Here is a 19,309-nt window from a genome sequence, read left to right on the forward strand (position 1 = left end):
AACGATCGCCCAGCCTCCGCTTGGTCTCACCGATGTAAATCAGCTGACATCAAGAGCAGCGGATGTAATAGATGAGGTTGGAGGAGATGCAGGTGAACCTCTGTCGCACCTGTGACTTGTTCTCACTGTGACTTGTTCATTCATTCATTCATTCATTACCTGTGCTTGCTGCTCCCTCTGTCTCTCTGCTCGTTCCATCGTCTCTGGACCAAACTTGGATTGTATCACTCCCACGCCAGCAAGTGTTCAAATGTTGGTGACTGCGGCATAATTCATCATGACACATCACCATCTTTTACTTTCATTGAGGCATTAGAGCCACGAATGCCACATTCACGGCCGTACAGCACGTCTGAGCGCCACACTCACTCACTCACTCACCCGCTCGCATATTCCCTGTGGCTGGTCCTCTCCTTCCAGACTGACCCACAGACTGGGCTGGGGAGCGTCCAGTTTGCCCTCGGGTCCAGGCCGAGGGAGGGTCTTTGGCACGTGGTGGGCAGAGGGATTTTGCCGGACATTTCCGCAATGGGATGGGACTGGGGTATTGCCTCCAGCGCCTGCAGGAGGCACCCCCCCCCCCCCCTTTGGACACCGAGGCGGTCGGGTGGGCGAGGAGAGTAGAGGGGCGCTGGCCGGTGGGCCAAGTTGGTCAAGGTTCTGTGCATGACGGACTGCAGGAGTGGGGCGCCGTTGTGTATGGCTGCTCTGCCTGCAGTCCGTCCTTTCACCCTTTTCTATTTTTAATTTTAGTCCTGTTACTACAAAATGTTTGTTGGAGGTCTTCTTTTATGTGGTGGGTGGGGGGAGGGGAAGGGGGAAACTTTTCCTGGTCCCTACCTGGTCAGAGAGGCGGTTTACCTCCGAGCTGCTTCTTCGCCCCTTCCTCGCGGCCTACCATCAGACTGTTGCAGCGTTTCCTGTCGGGATCGGCCGGGACTACAGCTTCGGCGGCGGTGCAGCGCTGGGACACCGACACGGAGTGGGCGATGCCTTACCGGGTCACCGTGCGGTAAGCTCCGGTGTACTGTGACCGCCGACCAACATCCGAGGAGCTGTGGCTGCTGAGCGTCCAGTCGCAGGCGGCGCTGGATTTAAACACCGCGGAGCATGGGATTCGAGATCACCAGAGTCGGAGCTCCAACCAGCGCGGTCTAAAGACTTCGGGTGCCGCGGTCTCCGGGGAGGAAGCGGCCACTCCAGACATTTCCAAGCCGCGGAGGAGTGTTCACCCGATGCCGGCATTCCAGCTTTCTGGCAAGAGGGCCTGAAAACATCGGACTGGCTGCAGAGGCCACAAATAGGCCCCGACCTCGGGTGATCACAGAGGGAGAGGACTGAACTTTCTGATGCCTTTCCCCACAGTGGAAATTTTTTATTCTGTTGTGGGGGGACGTTTGTGTTGAATTTTACAATATGTTGTGTCATTTTTCTTAATTTTAATTTTTCTATGGATGTACGGAAGCTTAATTATTTTTTTCTATGTAAAGCACTCTTTAATTTCTTATCTTGATTGCTTTTATTGCGTGGCTATTATTTTTACTCATGTTTTATGTCTTTTAATTTATTGTTGTATTTCATATGTAATTTTTGCGCCTCGTGAGCTGTTATGTTGTCTGTTTATGATGTCTTGTTTATTCTTCTGTACAGCACTTTGGTCAACATTGGTTGTTTTAAAGTGCTTAACAAATAAAGTTGGATTGGATTGGATTGAAGGGTGCCGGAGGAGGCCCTGCATCAGCCTGGGGCTCGCCTGGATCGGGAGCCGCTCCAGTGCATCCTGCATGTGGACTGGACATCTCGTGTGTGTGACATGCAAAAAGATTTTCACTGTGCAGTGCGGACGTGACCATAAAACACCATGAATGCAGCACCAAGCTGGCCATCTGCCAGTCACGGCACCAGGCGGAAGAGGGCTCTGCCCGAGTCGGATGCCTGCCCCTTTTCCAGGGTTACATCCGCACCCGGGTGGTGTTAGAGAGGGACTTTGCACTGTGTGTGTGTGTGTGTGTGTGTGTGTGTGTGTGTGTGTGTGTGTGTGTGTGTGAGTGTGTGTGTGTGTGGGTCTGTGAGTGTGTGTGTGTGTGGGTGTGTGGGTCTGTGAGTGTGTGTGTGTGTGGGTGTGTGGGTCTGTGAGTGTGTGTGTGTGTGTGTGTGTGTGTCTGTGAGTGTGTCTGTGTGTGGGTCTGTGAGTGTGTGTGTGTGTGGGTCTGTGAGTGTGTGTGTGTGTGTGTGTGGGTCTGTGAGTGTGTGTGTGTGTGGGTCTGTGAGTGTGTGTGTGTGTGTGTGTGTGGGTCTGTGAGTGTGTGTGTGTGTGTGTGTGTGTGTGTGTGTGTGTGTGTGTGTGTGTGTGTGTGTGTGTGGGTCTGTGAGTGTGTGTGTGTGTGTGTGTGTGTGTGTGGGTCTGTGTGGGTGTGTGTGTGTGGGTCTGTGAGTGTGTGTGTGTGTGTGTGTGTGTGGGTGTGTGTGTGTGTGGGTCTGTGAGTGTGTGTGTGTGTGTGGGTCTGTGAGTGTGTGTATTGTGAGTGTATGTGTGGGTCAGTGAGTGTGTGTGTCTGTGAGTGTGTGTGGGTGTGTGTGTGTGAGAGTCTGTGAGTGTGTGTGTGTGAGAGTCTGTGTGTGTGTGTGGGGGTCTGTGAGTGTGTGTATTTGTGAGTGTATGTGTGTGTCTGTGAGTGTGTGTGAGTCTGTGAGTGTGTGTGTGTGTGTGTGTGGGTCTGTGAGTGTGTGTGGGTGTGTGTGTGTGGGGGTCTGTGAGTGTGTGTGTGTGTGTGTGTGTGTGTGTGTGTGTGTGTGTGTGTGTGTGTGTGTGTGTGTGTGTGCGTGTGTGTGTGTGTTTGTGAGTGTGTGTGTGTGTGTGTGTGTGTGTGTGTGTGTGTGTGTGGGTCTGTGAGTGTGTGTGTGTGTGTGTGTGTGTGTGTGTGTGGGTCTGTGAGTGTGTGTGTGTGTGTGTGTGTGTGTGTGTGTGTGTGGGTCTGTGAGTGTGTGTATTTGTGAGTGTGCATGTGTGTGCGTGCGTGTGCCCATGGCCATGTTCCAACACTGCCCACACTGCAGGTTGTGTGAGGTTCTCTGCTCTTTGCGGAACCACAGTGGCAGCCTGTCTGTCAGTCAGTAGTCCGTGTACTGCCCGCAGGTCAGCGTGGGTCAGTGCTGGGCACCTTTAACAACATGGTGGAGAGCATTCGCTTGTCTGAACACAACCTCATCCCACCAGTGGTCCCAGCCCTCAATCACAAATAACATTTAATGAGCAAGGTGACTGAATAAAACATTGTTCTGCCTTCATCCCCCTCACCCATGCACACACAAGCACGCATGCACACACACTCCCACAGACACTCCCACACAAGCACGCATGCACACACACTCCCACAGACACTCCCACACAAGCACGCATGCACACACACTCCCACAGACACTCCCACACAAGCACGCATGCACACACACTCCCACAGACACTCCCACACAAGCATGCATGCACACACATCCACATATACACACACCCATACACATATGCACCATGCACTAATGAACACACAGACTCACACCCAAACGCCCACCACACACATATACACCCATACACACACACACCTTGCACTCATGAACACAAACACACACCCACCGCACACATATGGAGTTGAATAATTTGCCGTTGCTCAGCTTAATGCAGCTCTCAGCACAAATTACATACTCTTTTAATCCAGTAATACTTTACAAGATATTTCTCGGGGAGGATAATAAAGTGACAGCATGCCATGTGGTTCCAGGATAGTTGAACAAAGTTTGTTTGAAGAGGTAGATTTTAAAGAAGACACAAAAGACTGCAAGCTATTGGAGTTGTGAGCGTTACACTAAGTGCTGGAAGAACTCAACGGGTAAGGCGGCATCTGTGGAAGGAATCGGCAGTCTATGTTTTAGCTTGGGACCCTTCCTCGGATTTTAAAGAATGTCTTCAGGGAGCAGTGAATGTCGGGAGGGTGAGGGTGAGGAGGTTGGAAACAATGGGTCTAGGCCGGTGGTGCCAGTGTGTGTGCGTGTGTGTGCGCGTGTGTGTGTACGTGTGTGTGCGTGCGAGTACGTGTGTGTGCTTGTGTATGTGCATGTGTGTGCGTACGTGCGTGTGTGTGTGTGTGTGTACGTGTGTTTGAGCGTGTGTGTGTGTGCGTATACGTGTGCGTACATGTGTGCGCGTGCGTACGTGTGTGTGCGTGTGCATACGTGTGTGCGCGTGTGCGTGCATGTGTGTAGGTGTGTGTGCGTGTGCGTATGTGAGTGTGCATGCATGTGTGTGCATACGTGTGTTTGCATGCGTGTGTGCGTGTGTGTACGTGAGTGTGCGTGTGTGTGCGTACATGTGTGTGCGCGTGTGAGTGTGTGCGTGTGTGTGTACGTGTGTGTGCGTGTGTGTGTGTGTGTGTGTGTGTGCGTGCGTGTGTGTGCGTGTGTGTGTGTGTGTGCGTACCTGTGTGTGCGTGTGTGTGTACGTGTGTGTGTGTGCGTACCTGTGTGTGTGTGTGTGCGTGCGTGTGTGTGCGTACCTGTGTGTGCGTGTGTGTGTGTGCGTACCTGTGTGTGTGTGTGTGCGTGCGTGTGTGTGCGTACCTGTGTGCGTGTGTGTGCGTGCGTGTGTGTGCGTACCTGTGTGTGCGTGTGTGTGTGTGCGTACCTGTGTGTGCGTGTGTGTGTACGTGTGTGTGCGTGTGTGTACGTGAGTGTGCATGCGTGTGTGTGTTCGTGTGTGGCCAGGTCGTGCCAGTGCGAAGATTCAAAGTAGCCCAGAACTGGAGGAGTGCAGTGGTCTCGTGGGCTTTGGGGCTGGAAGACTTAACATTGATTGGGAGGGGCTAACGTGTGGTGGGAGTGGAGTGCATCGATGCTTATCTACATTCAAGCCAGACGTGTTGCTGGGACAAACTAGAGCCAACAAAATGTGTAGGAAGGAACTGCAGAGGCCGGTTTACACCGAAGATAGACACAAAATGCTGGAGTAACTCAGTGGGACAGGCAGCATCTCTGGAGAGAAGGAATGGGTGACGTTTCGGATGGAGACCCTTCTTCAGTCTGAGTCAGGGGAAGAGGGAGGGAGGCTAGAGATCTGGAAGGGCAAGGTGTGAAAAGGACAGATTAAAGTATACGAAGGCCATTCTACATTTTCTTATCAACATCTGCTTTGATCTGTCATTTTCACACCTTACCCTTCCATATCTCTAGTCTCCCTCTCCCACTGACTCTCAGATTGAAGAAAGGTCTCGACCCAAAACGCCAGCCGTTCCTTCTCTCCCGAGGTGCTGCCTGTCCCGCTGAGTTACTCCAGCTTTCAGTGTCTAAAGCGGAGCTGAACAGGTCAGGGAGGAGTGAGAATGAGGAATGTTTTTGGGGATTGCGAGGGAGCGGAAGGATAGTCGGGAGAACTCTGGGGCCGATCCCGCCCGGAGGCAAAGTTTCATCCCGCCTGGAACAGGGGGTACCGGCCTACAGGGGTGATCTCCCACTGCCAGGAGCAGCCCGCAGTACAAGGAGCCGATGGAATGCTGCGAGCTGCCTCGCCGACTCTCTTTACTGTGGTGCTGCTGAGAAACGGCTGGTGCCGGTCTGATGGGCCAGTGTTCTCGTGCTGCTTTGCTCCGGCTCCGGCTCGCTGCCTCCCAGCCGGTGGGTGCGGTCACTAATGAGGAGAGTGTGTGAGGACATCGCAGCGGCCCAGGGGGGGCAGGGGTGGGTTGACAACCAGGCAGGGAGTGGTTCCCTCCAGTCTGCTCCTCATGTCCTCCCGGACACGGCGGCCTCCTGCAAGGGTTCAGCTGCCCTGGCCCTGGCCCTGCTGCTGCCATCGTTGTTCCCCACAGTGCGACAGGGCGAGCTGCAGACAAAGCACACAGCACGTTAGTCACACCCGGCCACACTCACCTCTCTGTCCTGGGCCTCCTCCACTCTCACTGTCAAGCCCAGCGCAATGTGGAGGAACCCAAACCAATTAGGAACAGACGAGGGCATTCGATCCAATTTGTGATCCCAGCTACCAGGACAGATGTGTACAGCAATTCATTCTTCCCCCGCACAATTAAAGCATGGAATAGTCTTCACCCAACTATAGATACCCAACCAGGTGCAACTAAATTTAAGGTAGCTCTTTCTCCCAAAAACCCTTTCTGGCTTAAGTCCTCCCTCCACCACCTCCAGTTTAAATTCCATTTGGAATATTTTGGAGGACCCAGAAACCAAGAAACAGTACCTCATATATAGCCTGGGCGCCGTACAACCCAGCGGTATGAACATTAATGTCTCTAACTCCAAAATAGCCCTTGCAACCCCTCTCTCTGCATTACCCCCCCCCATCCAAGTTCTCCGACTAGTTTCACTGTCCTCCTGATTGTACGCCTCCTTGTCACTACCAATCAACCGTTCTACATTTTCTGATCATCAGCTGTTTCAACGCTGTATGACTCTAATATCCCAGACACACAATCCAGGGTTCACAACAATCTCTCAGCAGCAGTGGGGCTGTGGGTTGGGACAAGCTACACACTGACCAGTAGAGTAGCCATGGGGCTGGGGTGTTGAGGCTAAGCTACACACTAGAGTAGCCATGGGGCTGGGCTCACCTCCCACACTCGTAGCCCAGGGGGCCGAGTACCTCGCCCTCAGCCTCGGCTCCACGTGGGATGTTCTTGCCGCACATGGCGCTGTCCAGAATGGCCTCGGTGACGGTGAAGGGAGTGTGGCCCCGGGCACACGCCTCGATCTGGCCCGCCGGCAGCTGGGTCTGCAGGAAGAGGTGCAGCTGGCTGTCTGACAGGAAGATCGTAGTGTGTAGAACCCTGCAAAACAAAACACTCACATTGCACCCAGCTTCTCTTTAGAAACATAGAAACATAGAAATTAGGTGCAGGAGTAGGCCATTCGGCCCTTCGAGCCTGCACCGCCATTCAATATGATCATGGCTGATCATCCAACTCAGTATCCTGTACCTGCCTTCTCTCCATACCCTCTGATCCCTTTAGCCACAAGGGCCACATCTAACTCCCTCTTAAATATAGCCAATGAACTGGCCTCGACTACCCTCTGTGGCAGAGAGTTCCAGAGATTCACCACTCTCTGTGTGAAAAAAGTTCTTCTCATCTCGGTTTTAAAGGATTTCCCCCATATCCTTAAACTGTGACCCCTTGTCCTGGACTTCCCCAACATCGGGAGCAATCTTCCTGCATCTAGCCTGTCCAACCCCTTAAGAATTTTGTAAGTTTCTATAAGATCCCCTCTCAATCTCCTAAATTCTAGAGAGTATAAACCAAGTCTATCCAGTCTTTCTTCATAAGACAGTCCTGACATCCCAGGAATCAGTCTGGTGAACCTTCTCTGCACTCCCTCTATGGCAATAATGTCCTTCCTCAGATTTGGAGACCAAAACTGTACGCAATACTCCAGGTGTGGTCTCACCAAGACCCTGTACAACTGCAGTAGAACCTCCCTGCTCCTATACTCAAATCCTTTTGCTATGAAAGCTAACATACCATTCGCTTTCTTCACTGCCTGCTGCACCTGCATGCCCACTTTCAATGACTGGTGTACCATGACACCCAGGTCTTGCTGCATCTCCCCTTTTCCTAGTCGGCCCCTTTTCCAAGTTTACTCACAGGGCGGTGAATCTGTGGAACTCATCGCCACACAAGGCTGTGGAGGTCAAGTCAATGGGTATTTCTAAGGCAGAGATAGATAGATTCTTGATTAGTAGGGGCGTCAGGGGTTATGGGGAGAAGGCAGGAGAATGGGATTAGATGGGAGAGATAGATCAGCCATGATTGAACGGTGGAGTAGACTCGATGGGCCAAATGGCCCAATTCTGCTCCCATAACTTGTGAACTTGTGAATGGGCTGAGAGGGAGAGATGGATCAGCCATGATTGAATGGGCCAAATGGCCTAATTCTGCTCCAATCCTTTCTGAACATGAGAATTAGCCGCTCCTAAATGGCTATACGGCCCATGAAGGGTATGGCCATCAGGATGAGGCCACCTGACCCTTAAAGCCCAACCTTTATACTTTAGAGATACAGCACAGGGACAGGCCATTCGGCCCACCAAGTCCCCGCCAACCAGCAATCCCCGTGCATTAGTTCTATCCTACACACACGAGGGACAATTTACAATTTTTACTGAACAGGTGTTGCAGCACCCCCTTTTTTCTCCCCCTCTCTTCCCAGTGCCCTGCCTGTGCACCCTCTCCCCACACTAGCCCGACCCCCTCTTTCCCCATCCCCCCCACTTCTACCCTTTACCCTGGCCTCACTATTCATGCCTCTTCTGTCCTCATCCTTTAGTCTCCTGGTCTTTGTTCACCCGTTCTGCCGAGATGTCCTGATCCAAAACTACGCCTATCCATGTCCTCCAGAGATGTGTAGGAAGCAATTGCAGATGCTGATTTACACCGAAGATAGACACAAAAAGCTGGAGTAACTCAGCAGGACAGGCAGCATCTGAAGAGAACGAATGGGTGACGCTTCAGGTCGAGACCCTTCTTCAGACTGAGAGTCTGAAGAAGATATGGAAGGGTAAGGTGTGGAAAAAGATCAAAGGGGACAAAGTTGAAGGGCAATGTAGAAAGGATCACTGCTAGCTGAGGGGGAAGGTGACAACGAGGAGTACAATCAGTAAAATGCAATCAGAAGAGAAAAACTAGTCGGAGAACTCGGATGGGGGAGGAATGGAGAGGGAAAGCAAGGGTTACTTGAAGTTAGAGCAGTCAATATCCATACCGCTGGGTTGTAAAGGGCCTGTCCCATTTGGGTGACATTTTCGGCGACAGCCTGAAAAGAGGTTGTCACGGCGAGGTCAGGGCGTGACTCGGGCTGACGCATGTAGTGATGCGCGGTGTCTCCCTGCCGCCCCTGGATTTAGGAATGTTCAAAATCTGGGTGTCTCATCATGTCGTGCGCCCTGTCACACGCTGACGTATGCTGTCTTGCGGGTGACGCCCGGTGACGCGGGTATATAAAGCGCCGACTTATACATTAAAACGTTATTGGTCCTTAGATTTATTGTAGATAAGTTCATTTCCAATGTGATTATTATACTTCGGCGTCACCGTCTTGTGTCGTGAAGGCGGGTGACACGGAGTGTCGTGGCTTGACGTGTCGGTGACGCGGAGTGTCGTACAACTTGACCGGTTTTTAGGGCGTTGGTCGCTGATGTTCGCAGTCGCTGAAAAAATCCTAAAGTGGGACAGGCCCTTAAGCTGCCCAAGCAAATTATGAGGGTAGACAAAGGTGCTGGAGAAACTCAGCGGGTGCAGCATCATCCATGGAGCGAAGGAAATAGGCAACGTTTCGGGGCCAAAACCCTTCTTCAGACTGATGTAGGTGGGGGGGGGGGGGGGGGTGGGGGGAAGAAAGGAAAAAAGAAGAGGAGGAGCCCGAGGGCTGAGGAAGACCTGAGAAGGGGAGGAGACAGCAAGGGCTACCGGAAGTTGGTGAGTTTAATGTTTATGCCGCTAGGGTGCAGACTGCCCAAGCGGAATATGAGGTGTTGCTCCTCCAATTTCCGGTGGTGCTCACTCTGGCCATGGAGGTGGCCCAGGACAGAGCGGTCGGATTCGGAATGGGAGGGGGAGTTGAAGTGCTGAGCCACCGGGAGATCAGGTTGGTTAATGCGGACCGAGCGGAGGTGTTGGGCGAAGCGATTGCCAAGCCCACGCTTGGTCTCACGCAAATTATGAGGTGCTGTTCCTCCAAGATGCCGAGTTACTCCAGCAATCTGTGATTTTTGCTCAACATTCCCGCATCTGCAGTTCCTTGTGTCAAGATGTCTACCATGAAGCACGTGTCCAGTGATATTTCCCTCCACTGACCAGCTGAGATCCTCCACCACTTTATTTTTTTTTTAATCAGATGATAAAAATGAGCAAGTGGTGGGAACCAGACACGGGAGGAGTGTCCTGGTTATTAAACCTGTTATCTTGGAGCCTCAGGGTAATTGTATTAAGTATATAGTTTCAAGGTCCACGCACATAACCTGCATTTAAGCAGAAGATTTAATGTTCCCTTCAGTCTCACTGCGCTAAATATTAATCTGCAGTAGGGGAACTAAGTACTGAGAGTGCACGCTATCAAGCGAGCCCAGATAAACTTGTAGACCATGAAACTCAGTCATTTCACCATTCCCTTTACCCTTATCTAGTAAATACTCCTTCCAGTATCTCCCTCTCCAGGATTCACTGACCCTCTCTGAGGTCGTTGTACTGACCTTTCCCACGTGCCTGTTATTGTTTTGTTTAAGAAAAATAGGCGCAAAAAGCTGGAGAGACTCAGCGGGACAGGCAGCATCTCTGGAGAGAAGGAATGGGTGACGTTTTGGCTCGAGATCCTTCTTCCGATTGGTTAGGAATAAGGGAAACGAGAGATATAGACGGTGATGCGGAGAGATAAAGAACAATGAATGAAAGATATGCAAAAAAGGTAACGCTGATAAAGGAATTTAACTGTTTGTCGGGTGAAAACGAGAAGCTGGTGCGACGTGTGGGGGAGGGATGGAGAGAGAGGGAATGCCGGGGCTACCTGAAGTGAGAGGAATCAATATTCATACCACTGGGCTGTAAGTTGCCCAAGACAAATATGAGATGCTGTTCCTCCAATTTGTGTTTAGCCTCACTCTGACAATGGAGGAGGCCGAGGACAGAAAGGTCAGTGTGGGAATGGGAAGGAGAATTAAAGTGTCCAGCAACCGGGAGATATCATTTTGTTTAGTGTAGTTTAGAGATACAGCGCGGAAACAGGCCCACCGAGCCCGCACCGACCAGCAATCCCCATACACTAACACTATCCTACACACACAAGGGACTATTTACATTTATACCAAGCCAATTAACCTACAAACCTGTATGTCTTTGGAGCGAGGGGGGAAACTGGAGCACCCGGAGAAAACCCACGCAGGTCACGGGGACAATGTACAAACTCCGTACAGACAGCACCCGTAGTTAGGATGGAACCCGGGTCTCTGGCGCTGTGAGGCAGCAGCTCTACCCGCTGCGCCACCGGGCTGCACCATTATTTGGTAAAGTAGAGGGGAATGTCAGTAAAAAAAAACAAAGTGCTGGAGTCAGCAGGGTTCTCTGGGGAACATGGACTGGCGTTATTTAGAGTTGGCTGTGATTGAGGAGAGGAAGGCCGGAAGAGGAGAGGGGCAGGATAAAGGCTGGCGAGTGATAGGTGGATACAGGTGAGGGATGTTTTGATAGGCAGACGGTTGGACAAAGGCCAGAAATAAAAAGGGGCCCAGGACATTGGGAGACTGTCCCCCCACCCCCCCCCCAATACCTTTCATTCTTTAGAAGGGTTTCGACCCGAAACGCCATCTATCCCTTTTCTCCAGAAATTCTGCCTGATGATTATTGCCCATACATACTCCAGAGATACAGCGCAGAATCGGGCCCTTTAGCCCACTGAGTCCAACAACGTACAAACCGTAGTCAGGACTGAACCCGGGTCTCTGGGGCTGTGAGGCGGCAACTGTACCCCTGCGCCACCGTGCCGCAGTGTACAAAACTTCCAAAGACTGCAGCAAACTTTTAATGACTTATGACTCCAGCCAGTGAAGTTTCTCCACAATTACTGACAAGATGAATTTTACCAGGGTTCCATGGTGAGGAATATTCGGCTCTTGATCATTGTAAATAGGGCTAATGCCAGAAAAGTCTGTGTTGTGGTCACAGGAGCTAGGTGCTGGGAAGCAATAATTCTGTGTAAAATAGTAAGCCGTCAGGAGGAGGCTAGGAGCAGACAAAGTAATTAAGAACATACTGTTTTTTCCAAGGCTGCAAGGGGTTTGTGTTATACAAAACCAAATATGCTTTGGAACCAGAGACTGCAGAACAATTACTGTTAATCACAAATGCAATAGGAGCAAGCTCTGGCCCAGGAGTAAGCAGTGTAAATCTTTGAGATGGGCCTTTACGTTGTTTATGGGCTTGATTAGCTGGAGGCAGCCGCTACGCTGGGTCACCAGAGGACACTGGGCTGCATGCTAGGAGGCTGCATGAGGACTGCACAAAATCTCTTCCAAGCTTCTGTTGGCTTTAGCCGGGGTAACAGCTCTCGTGGGATTGAGAAGTAGAAGCAAATCACAGCACGGCTGTATTATATATAAGGCAGAAACTCAGCCAGCTCCAAGCAAAGATCCTAGCAAGATAGACCACTCCTTCTAAATGCAATGGGCTGACGTGTAGTACGCAATGGAGCGGAACGTGGGCCTTTTTTTCATCCATTTCAGTAACCCGACCCGACCCGACCCGACCCGACTCGCAGTGTAATCAACGTTGCGGGAGAACAGTTTGGGTTAATAAATTATGATTCTGAAAATGAGAAGATTTTTCCCAAATAACTTTTATTTTTACGAGGATGTTTCCGTAACCGGCTTCCGTCCCTGCACTAGTATCCTATGGGGTCTTTGGTGATGAGACGGAAGCTGGTTACGGAAATGGGGCCGAAAATTACCCATGAATCTGCCCATGACCGTACTACGTCTTTTTCGTCAAGTAATCTATCTTGCTCGCTATAGGATCTTTGGCTCCAAGCACTGGCAAGGAAATTCAAAAGAGCAGAGCGCTGCTAAGCACCTTTATTTAAAAATGGTTTGTAAATTGGATTGGCCCCATCAAAGGATCAACTCCATCCCGAACCGTTACGCAGCACCTGTGTGAATTAAACACAAAGTGCTGGAGGAACACAGTCGGTCAGGCAGCATCTGTGGAGAGAATGGAGCGGAAATGTCTTTTGGAAGGGTGGGGGGGGGGAGGGAAGGGGGGGAGGAAGGAGGCAGGACCCTTCTTCAGATTGAATGGTGTGGGGGAGAGAAAGCTGGAATAGAGAGGTGGGGACAGATACAAAGTGCTGGAGTAACTCAGTGGGTCAGGTGAAAAAGGATGGACTCTTCTTGAGACCATCTGAAGAAGCGTTCCCACCCAAAGCATCACCCATCATTTTTCTCCAGGGATGCTGCCTGACCCGCTGAGTTGCTCCAGCACTTTGTGTCTATCTTCGGTATAAACCAGCATCTGCAGTTCCTTCCTGCACATGGTGGGGGGGGGGGGTAGGACAAAGCCTGGCAAGTGATAGGTGGACACACAAGGGATTGCAGATGCTTGAATCTTGAGCAAGGCACTAGGTGCTGGAGGAACTCAGCGGGTTGGGCAACATCTACGGACGGAATGGATAGGTGACGTTTTTAGGGCTGGGAACCTTTCTTCACACTGGGGATAAGATTGGTGAATATAGTGATAAGGGGGGTTGATAAGTAGATACAGGTGAGGTGGGGGAAATAGCTTACAAAGGACACCAAAGATGTCAGGTAAGATGAGAAGCGGAGTGAAATGTAAATACAATGTCTCATACATTGTAACGGCAGTGGGAGGGGTATAGGTGGAAGGGTGAGGTTACCTACAAACTCTCTCATTCTCATCTCCCCTTCATGGGGTGGGCATTTTATGCTCCTCCATGTTACAGCCTTACAGACACTGTGAGTGGGAGGAACTCAACATGTAAGGGCCTGTCCCACTTATCAGGTCATTTCTTTAAAGACGAAAGGGCCTGTCCCACTTACGCAATTTTTTTCGTCGACTTGCCGGCACCCGTCATAGACGCAGCAGGTGACCGAAAATGTTCAACATGATGAAAATCCAGTGGCGACCGGAAAAAGGTACGACTCTTTGGGCGACTACTCACGACCAAACAGGCGTCACCCCGCGACATGTCAACACGTGACACCTGTAGGTATGTTACAAAACTTACCTTCAGCGGCGCTGCAATTCTGCCACTGGCCATGTGCGCGACTTTGGCGCCTTTGAGGGGGGGGTGGCGGGGTTAAAATATGTTTTTTCTCCTACCTGTCCTGGATATATTTTCTCGGAGTGCAAGCTTTTGCTGAAGAATTGTTCTGACGGCCGTTCCCACGGCTGTGAATTTTTTTTTTTTTAATCGCCCGACAATTTCGGCACTGGAGTAATTTAAAAATCAGCTTCTAAAGCCGTCAACGCCGACAACGGGGACGGATTTCACGTACGGGACAGGTAAAGGAAAGCCGTTTATTTTACATATAAACGTGCTTCTTAGGATGCCTTTAATCCACATTTTACGTTGCGAAACGGTGATTTAGGACCCATACGAACCGGCAGTATTTTTCCTGCCGATATGGGGTTAAAATTCACCGCAACCACAACGTTCCAAATGATCGCGTTCCTCAAAAACACACTCGCAAGATGATTTAAATGGTCATTAATTTACGGGAATGAAACACTAAATTCCTTTCATTTGGTCTATAAATCCATGACAATGAGATTTAAAAATCATGTTATATTGTGAATTCTTGTGTGAATGTTATTTGAACACTTAGGCTATTTAAATATGTTCATCTTTTCTTAAGAAATTGATAGATGTTTAGATCTAGTAATTGAATTTTGTAATTAGCTACAATTGGGTAACTAACTAATTATATGCTTTAATTTCAGTTCATCCAAGTAAGATTGTTTCATATTTGTTTCAGAATGCTTCAATCTATAATAACTGAAGATTTATTTCAGTTCTCTTAATTTTTAAGAAAGTTATGGGCTTTTGACTGTCCTTGATCACAGCTTTTGTGTTAAGTCAATGGAAAAGCAATAGGGAACAAGATGCTAATTTCCGAGTATGAAAATGGCCATACCTTTTTTAATACTGAAGATATGAAAGTGAATTAGGTGTCAAATTATACTTCTTTTTATGCTTTATCTGATGGGATAAATTGCAGACTTGATTTTAAAATCTCAAAATTTTGTGATATTGCTAACACCTGTATGGTCTATTACTTCAACCAATAGATTCACAGTCTCCCAATGTGAGGTTATCCACTTTGGTGGCAAAAACAGGAAAGTAGACTATTATCTGAATGGTGGCCGATTAGGAAAAGAGGAGATGCAACGAGACCTGGGTGTCATGGTACACCAGTCATTGAAAGTAGGCATGCAGGTGTAGCAGGCAGTGAAGACAGCGAATGGCATGTTAGCATTCATAGCAAAAGGTTTTGAGTATAGGAGCAGGGAGGTTCTACTGCAGTTGTACAGGGTCTTGGTGAGACCACACCTGGAGTATTGCGTACAGTTTTGGTCTCCTAATCTGAGGAAAGACATTCTTGCCATAGAGGGAGTACAGAGAAGGTTCACCAGACTGATTTCTGGGATGTCAGGACTTTCATATGAAGAAAGACTGGATAGACTCGGCTTGTACTCGCTAGAATTTAGAAGATTGAGGGGGGATCTTATAGAAACTTACAAAATTCTTAAAGGGTTGGACAGGCTAGATGCAGGAAGATTGTTACCGATGTTGGGGAAGTCCAGAACAAGGGGTCACAGTTTAAGGATAAGGGGGAAATCTTTTAAGACCGAGATGAGAAAAAAAAATTTCACACAGAGAGTGGTGAATCTGTGGAATGCTCTGCCACAGAAGGTAGTTGAGGCCAGTTCATTGGCTATATTTAAGAGGGAGTTAGATGTGGCCCTTGTGGCTAAAGGGATCAGGGGGTATGGAGAGAAGGCAGGTACAGGATACTGAGTTGGATGATTAGCCATGATCATATTGAATGGCGGTGCAGGCTCGAAGGGCCGAATGGCCTACTCCTGCACCTATTTTCTATGTTTCTATGTCCTGGACCCCTTGATAAGGCAGCAGCTTTGACGTAGAATGGTAGCTGTCCTCCAGTGCAATACTGAAGGCATGTTGCCCAGTAGGACACACCTCATGTGGATGAGGGAGGGGGTAGGCCAGGGGCCGAACAGCAATCACCCCTACACTAGCGGCCCAACTTGCCTACAATGGCCAACATGTCCCTGCTACAATAGTCCCACTTGCCTGCGCTTGGCCCATAACCTTCCAAACATGTCCTATCCATGTACCTGTCTAACTGTTTCTTAAACGTTGGGATAGTCCCAGTCTCAACCACATCCTCTGGCAGCTTGTTCCATACACCCACCACCCTTTGTGTGAAAAAGTTACCCTTCAGATTCCTATTAATTTTTTTCCCCTTCACCTTAAACCTATGTCCTCTGGTCTTCGATTCCCCTACTCTGGGCACCAGATTCTATGCATCTACCCGATCTATTCCTCTCATTATTTTATACACCTCCCACAAGATGTAATGGGTTTGCACGTTAACCGGCCCTCTGTAAATTGCCCCCAGTGTAGGGAGTGGATGAGAAAGTGGGTAAAGAGGCTGAAAGCCCCTTTTCTGGAAGCCTGCCCTGTAAGCAAGGCCCTAAAATGTGTCTGCACAATGCTTACTTGTATAAGGTGGTAGCATATCTGTTTCTCACAGGCCACCTATTCATTCATTCAAGCGGCTGCACTATTTGAGCTTTCAGCCTCTGTACTAAGCCTGATTTAGGAGCTGTGTAGGAGGGGATAGATTACACCTATCACTGGGTCTGAACCTGATCCTATTAAACAAAGGTGATATTGCAGCAGAATGCAAAACAATTAACAACATTCATTCAGGACAGGTTAGCTCTCCACCGATAAGAGGCTGCATTTCAAAAACATACTCAGTGGGCTGACAGCATTCAACTAATGGCTAAATCACTCCCCTTCACAGTACTCAGAATGTAATGCGAAGGAGTTGGGAATCATGAGTTGTACAATAGTGAAAGGCCTGGATAGAGTGGATGTGGAGAGGATGTTTCCACTAGTTGGAGCGTATAGGACCAGAGGTCACAGCCTCAGGATTAAAGGACGTTCCTTTTGGAAGGAGATGAGGAGGAATTTCTCTAGTCAGAGGGTGGTGAATCTGTGGAATACACTGCCACAGACAGCAGCGGTGGGTATAGATAGATTCTTGATTAGTACGGGTGCCAGGGGTTCCTGGGAGAAGGCAGGAGAATGGGGTTGAGAGGGAACAATTGATCTGCCATGATTGAATGGCGCAGTAAACTCATTGGGCCGAATGACCTAATTCTGTTCCCATGAATTGATGAACATGAGGTTTGCTACTACTCCCGAGCACAAGGGATGACCGTTCAGTAGTTTGACAACAGAAGGGAAGAAACTGTTCATGAACTTCCCTTAAAAAAGAGTCCAATCCTCCCTGCAACACTGGAATATTTATTCCCAAAGTTTTTGTTCCAAATGTTTCCTTTTTCTTCTGAACTACAGCAGAGAAATCTACGGTGCTGATTGAAGCAGAGATCCCTGTGGCACTTTATCCTGTTAATACCCACCTTTAAACATCTTCAAATGAGTGCTGGCTAATAAATACACATTAATTTGTTTAACCCAAGGCCGGGTGGGAGGAAACGCGCCATAGGAGCGGGGTTAAACAAGGTGGAGCTCACAGGCTGGAGAGCCGCTAAGCCACGGGCCCCACGCACAGTGCGCCGGGGACGGGCACGGTACTGACGTCGTCTTCATGCCGCTCTCGCCAACGCCACGTGGCACCAGCTAATGGGGTAACGGGGGTGGTGGCACTGTGCAACGGGAGCCTCGGTCCACCATAACCCACCCGAAAACATACAACATGTGTAGGAAAGAACTGCAGATGCAGGTTTAAATCGACTTCTTCAGTCTGAAGAAGGGTCTCGACCTGAAACGTCATCCATTCCTTCTCTCCAGAGATGCTGCCTGTCCCGCTGAGTTACTCCAGCATTCTGTGTCTATCTGCGACATACACGTCCCTTACTGTGAGGGTTTTCTGTATTCATGTTCATAAATGATAGGAGCTGAAACTCCTCCTCATCTCCTTTCTAAAGGGACGTTCTTTTATTCGGAGACAGTGTCCTCTGGTCCTAGACTCTCCCACTAGTGGAAACATGCTCTCCACATCTACTCTATCCAGGCCTTTCACTATTCGGTAAGTTTCAATGAGATACCTCCTCATCCTTGTAAACTCCAGCCTACCTGATTGCAGACCGTAATGCCCCTGTCCCACTTAGGAAAGCTGAACGGAAACCTCTGGAGACTTTGCGCCCCACCCAAGGTTTCCGTGCGGTTCCCGGAGGTTCCCGGAGGTTTTTGTCAGTCTCCCTACCTGCTTCCACTACCTGCAACCTCTGGCAACCACCTGCAACCTCCGGGAACCGAACGGAAACCTTGGGTGGGGCGCAAAGTCTCCAGAGGTTTCCGTTCAGGTTTCCTAAGTGGGACAGGGGCATTACTGTAACGCTGTAATGCTGTAACAATATATTGTGCACTCTGGTATTTTCCCTTTGCGATACCTGTTGTACCTGTGTACGCCTTGATTGCTCTCATGGATGATATGATCTGATTTAATTGGACAGCATGCAAACAGACGTCTTTCACTATTCCTCTGTAATAGACGGAACCCAAATACTTTTTGTTCGACTTCACACTGAATCGGGTTGTCGCTGCATTGCAGTTTTATTCTCCTCTGGCAGGAAGTCTAAGATTAATTCCATCTGCTCTAATTCCAGACAGGATGTGATCTAAACAGATAAAAAAAAAGGCTCTGTGCTATTAACTCTTGCAGTTGTTGCAAGGCAAACATGAGAACCACTGCTGATAAGCAGACGCCAGGAACACCCAAACACTCCCGATGAACAAACACAAAGAACAAGGTTAACTCTATGTTTAAGAAGGAACTGCTGATGCTGGAAAATCGAAGGTAGGCAAAAGTGCTGGAGAAACTCAGCGGGTGCAGCAGCATCTATGGAGCGAAGGAAATAGGCAATGTTTCAGGCCGAAACTTTGCCTATTTCCTTCGCTCCATAGATGCTGCTGCACCCGCTGAGTTTCTCCAGCATTTTTGTCTACCTTCAATTATTTCCCTGTGTCTAGTTCCTGGCTGTTGCTGACTGACCACTCCTGATCATTGGTGTAAACTAACATCGGCAGAATGCTTTGTGCAAATCATGCATCAATTGAAATTCCATTGCTCCATAGATGCTGCTGCACCCGCTGAGTTACTCTCGCATTTTGTGTCTACCTAAGGTTAACTCTATGACCCTATAGATGCTGGTTTGCAACAACAGACACAGAGTGCTGGAGTAACTCAGCGCTCCAGGCAGCATCTCTGGAGGAAATGGATAGATTGGGACCCTTCTTCAGACTGATTTAGTGCGACACAGTGCGTTTTCTCCGGATGCTCCGGTTTCCTCCCACACTCCAAAGCAGGGGCGGAAAACCCGGGGGGGGCAGAGGGGACACGTCCCCCCCATGTTTTGAGAGGTGGGGGACATCCCCCCCAAGTTTTTGTGATCCCGATTTTAAAATCGCCGTTTTTAGCGCTGGATTGAGCCTCCGAAGCCTCGCGTGTGTGTGTGTGTGTGTGTGTGTGTGTGTGTGT

The 19,309-nt window shown here is 49.5% G+C and overlaps 1 protein-coding gene across 3 annotated transcripts in view; it reads right to left on the reverse strand.

Annotated features, from left to right (window-relative positions):
• Positions 1 to 5,223: 5,223 nt before the first annotated feature.
• The window catches only part of snx11 (sorting nexin 11), a 61,356-nt gene continuing 47,270 nt past the window's right edge, over positions 5,224 to 19,309 (reverse strand). For all 3 annotated transcript variants that reach the window (XM_033034970.1, XM_033034971.1, XM_033034969.1), the window contains 2 exons: positions 6,606 to 6,821; positions 5,224 to 5,863 (listed from right to left, as the gene is read on the reverse strand). In XM_033034970.1, the coding sequence (XP_032890861.1) occupies positions 5,764 to 5,863; positions 6,606 to 6,821 (316 nt within the window). In that variant the 3' untranslated portion in view covers positions 5,224 to 5,763. The remainder of the gene's footprint in view (positions 5,864 to 6,605; positions 6,822 to 19,309) is intronic.

Source organism: Amblyraja radiata, chromosome 16 (assembly GCF_010909765.2).
Source record: "Amblyraja radiata isolate CabotCenter1 chromosome 16, sAmbRad1.1.pri, whole genome shotgun sequence".
In the NCBI taxonomy this organism is placed as follows: domain Eukaryota; kingdom Metazoa; phylum Chordata; class Chondrichthyes; order Rajiformes; family Rajidae; genus Amblyraja; species Amblyraja radiata.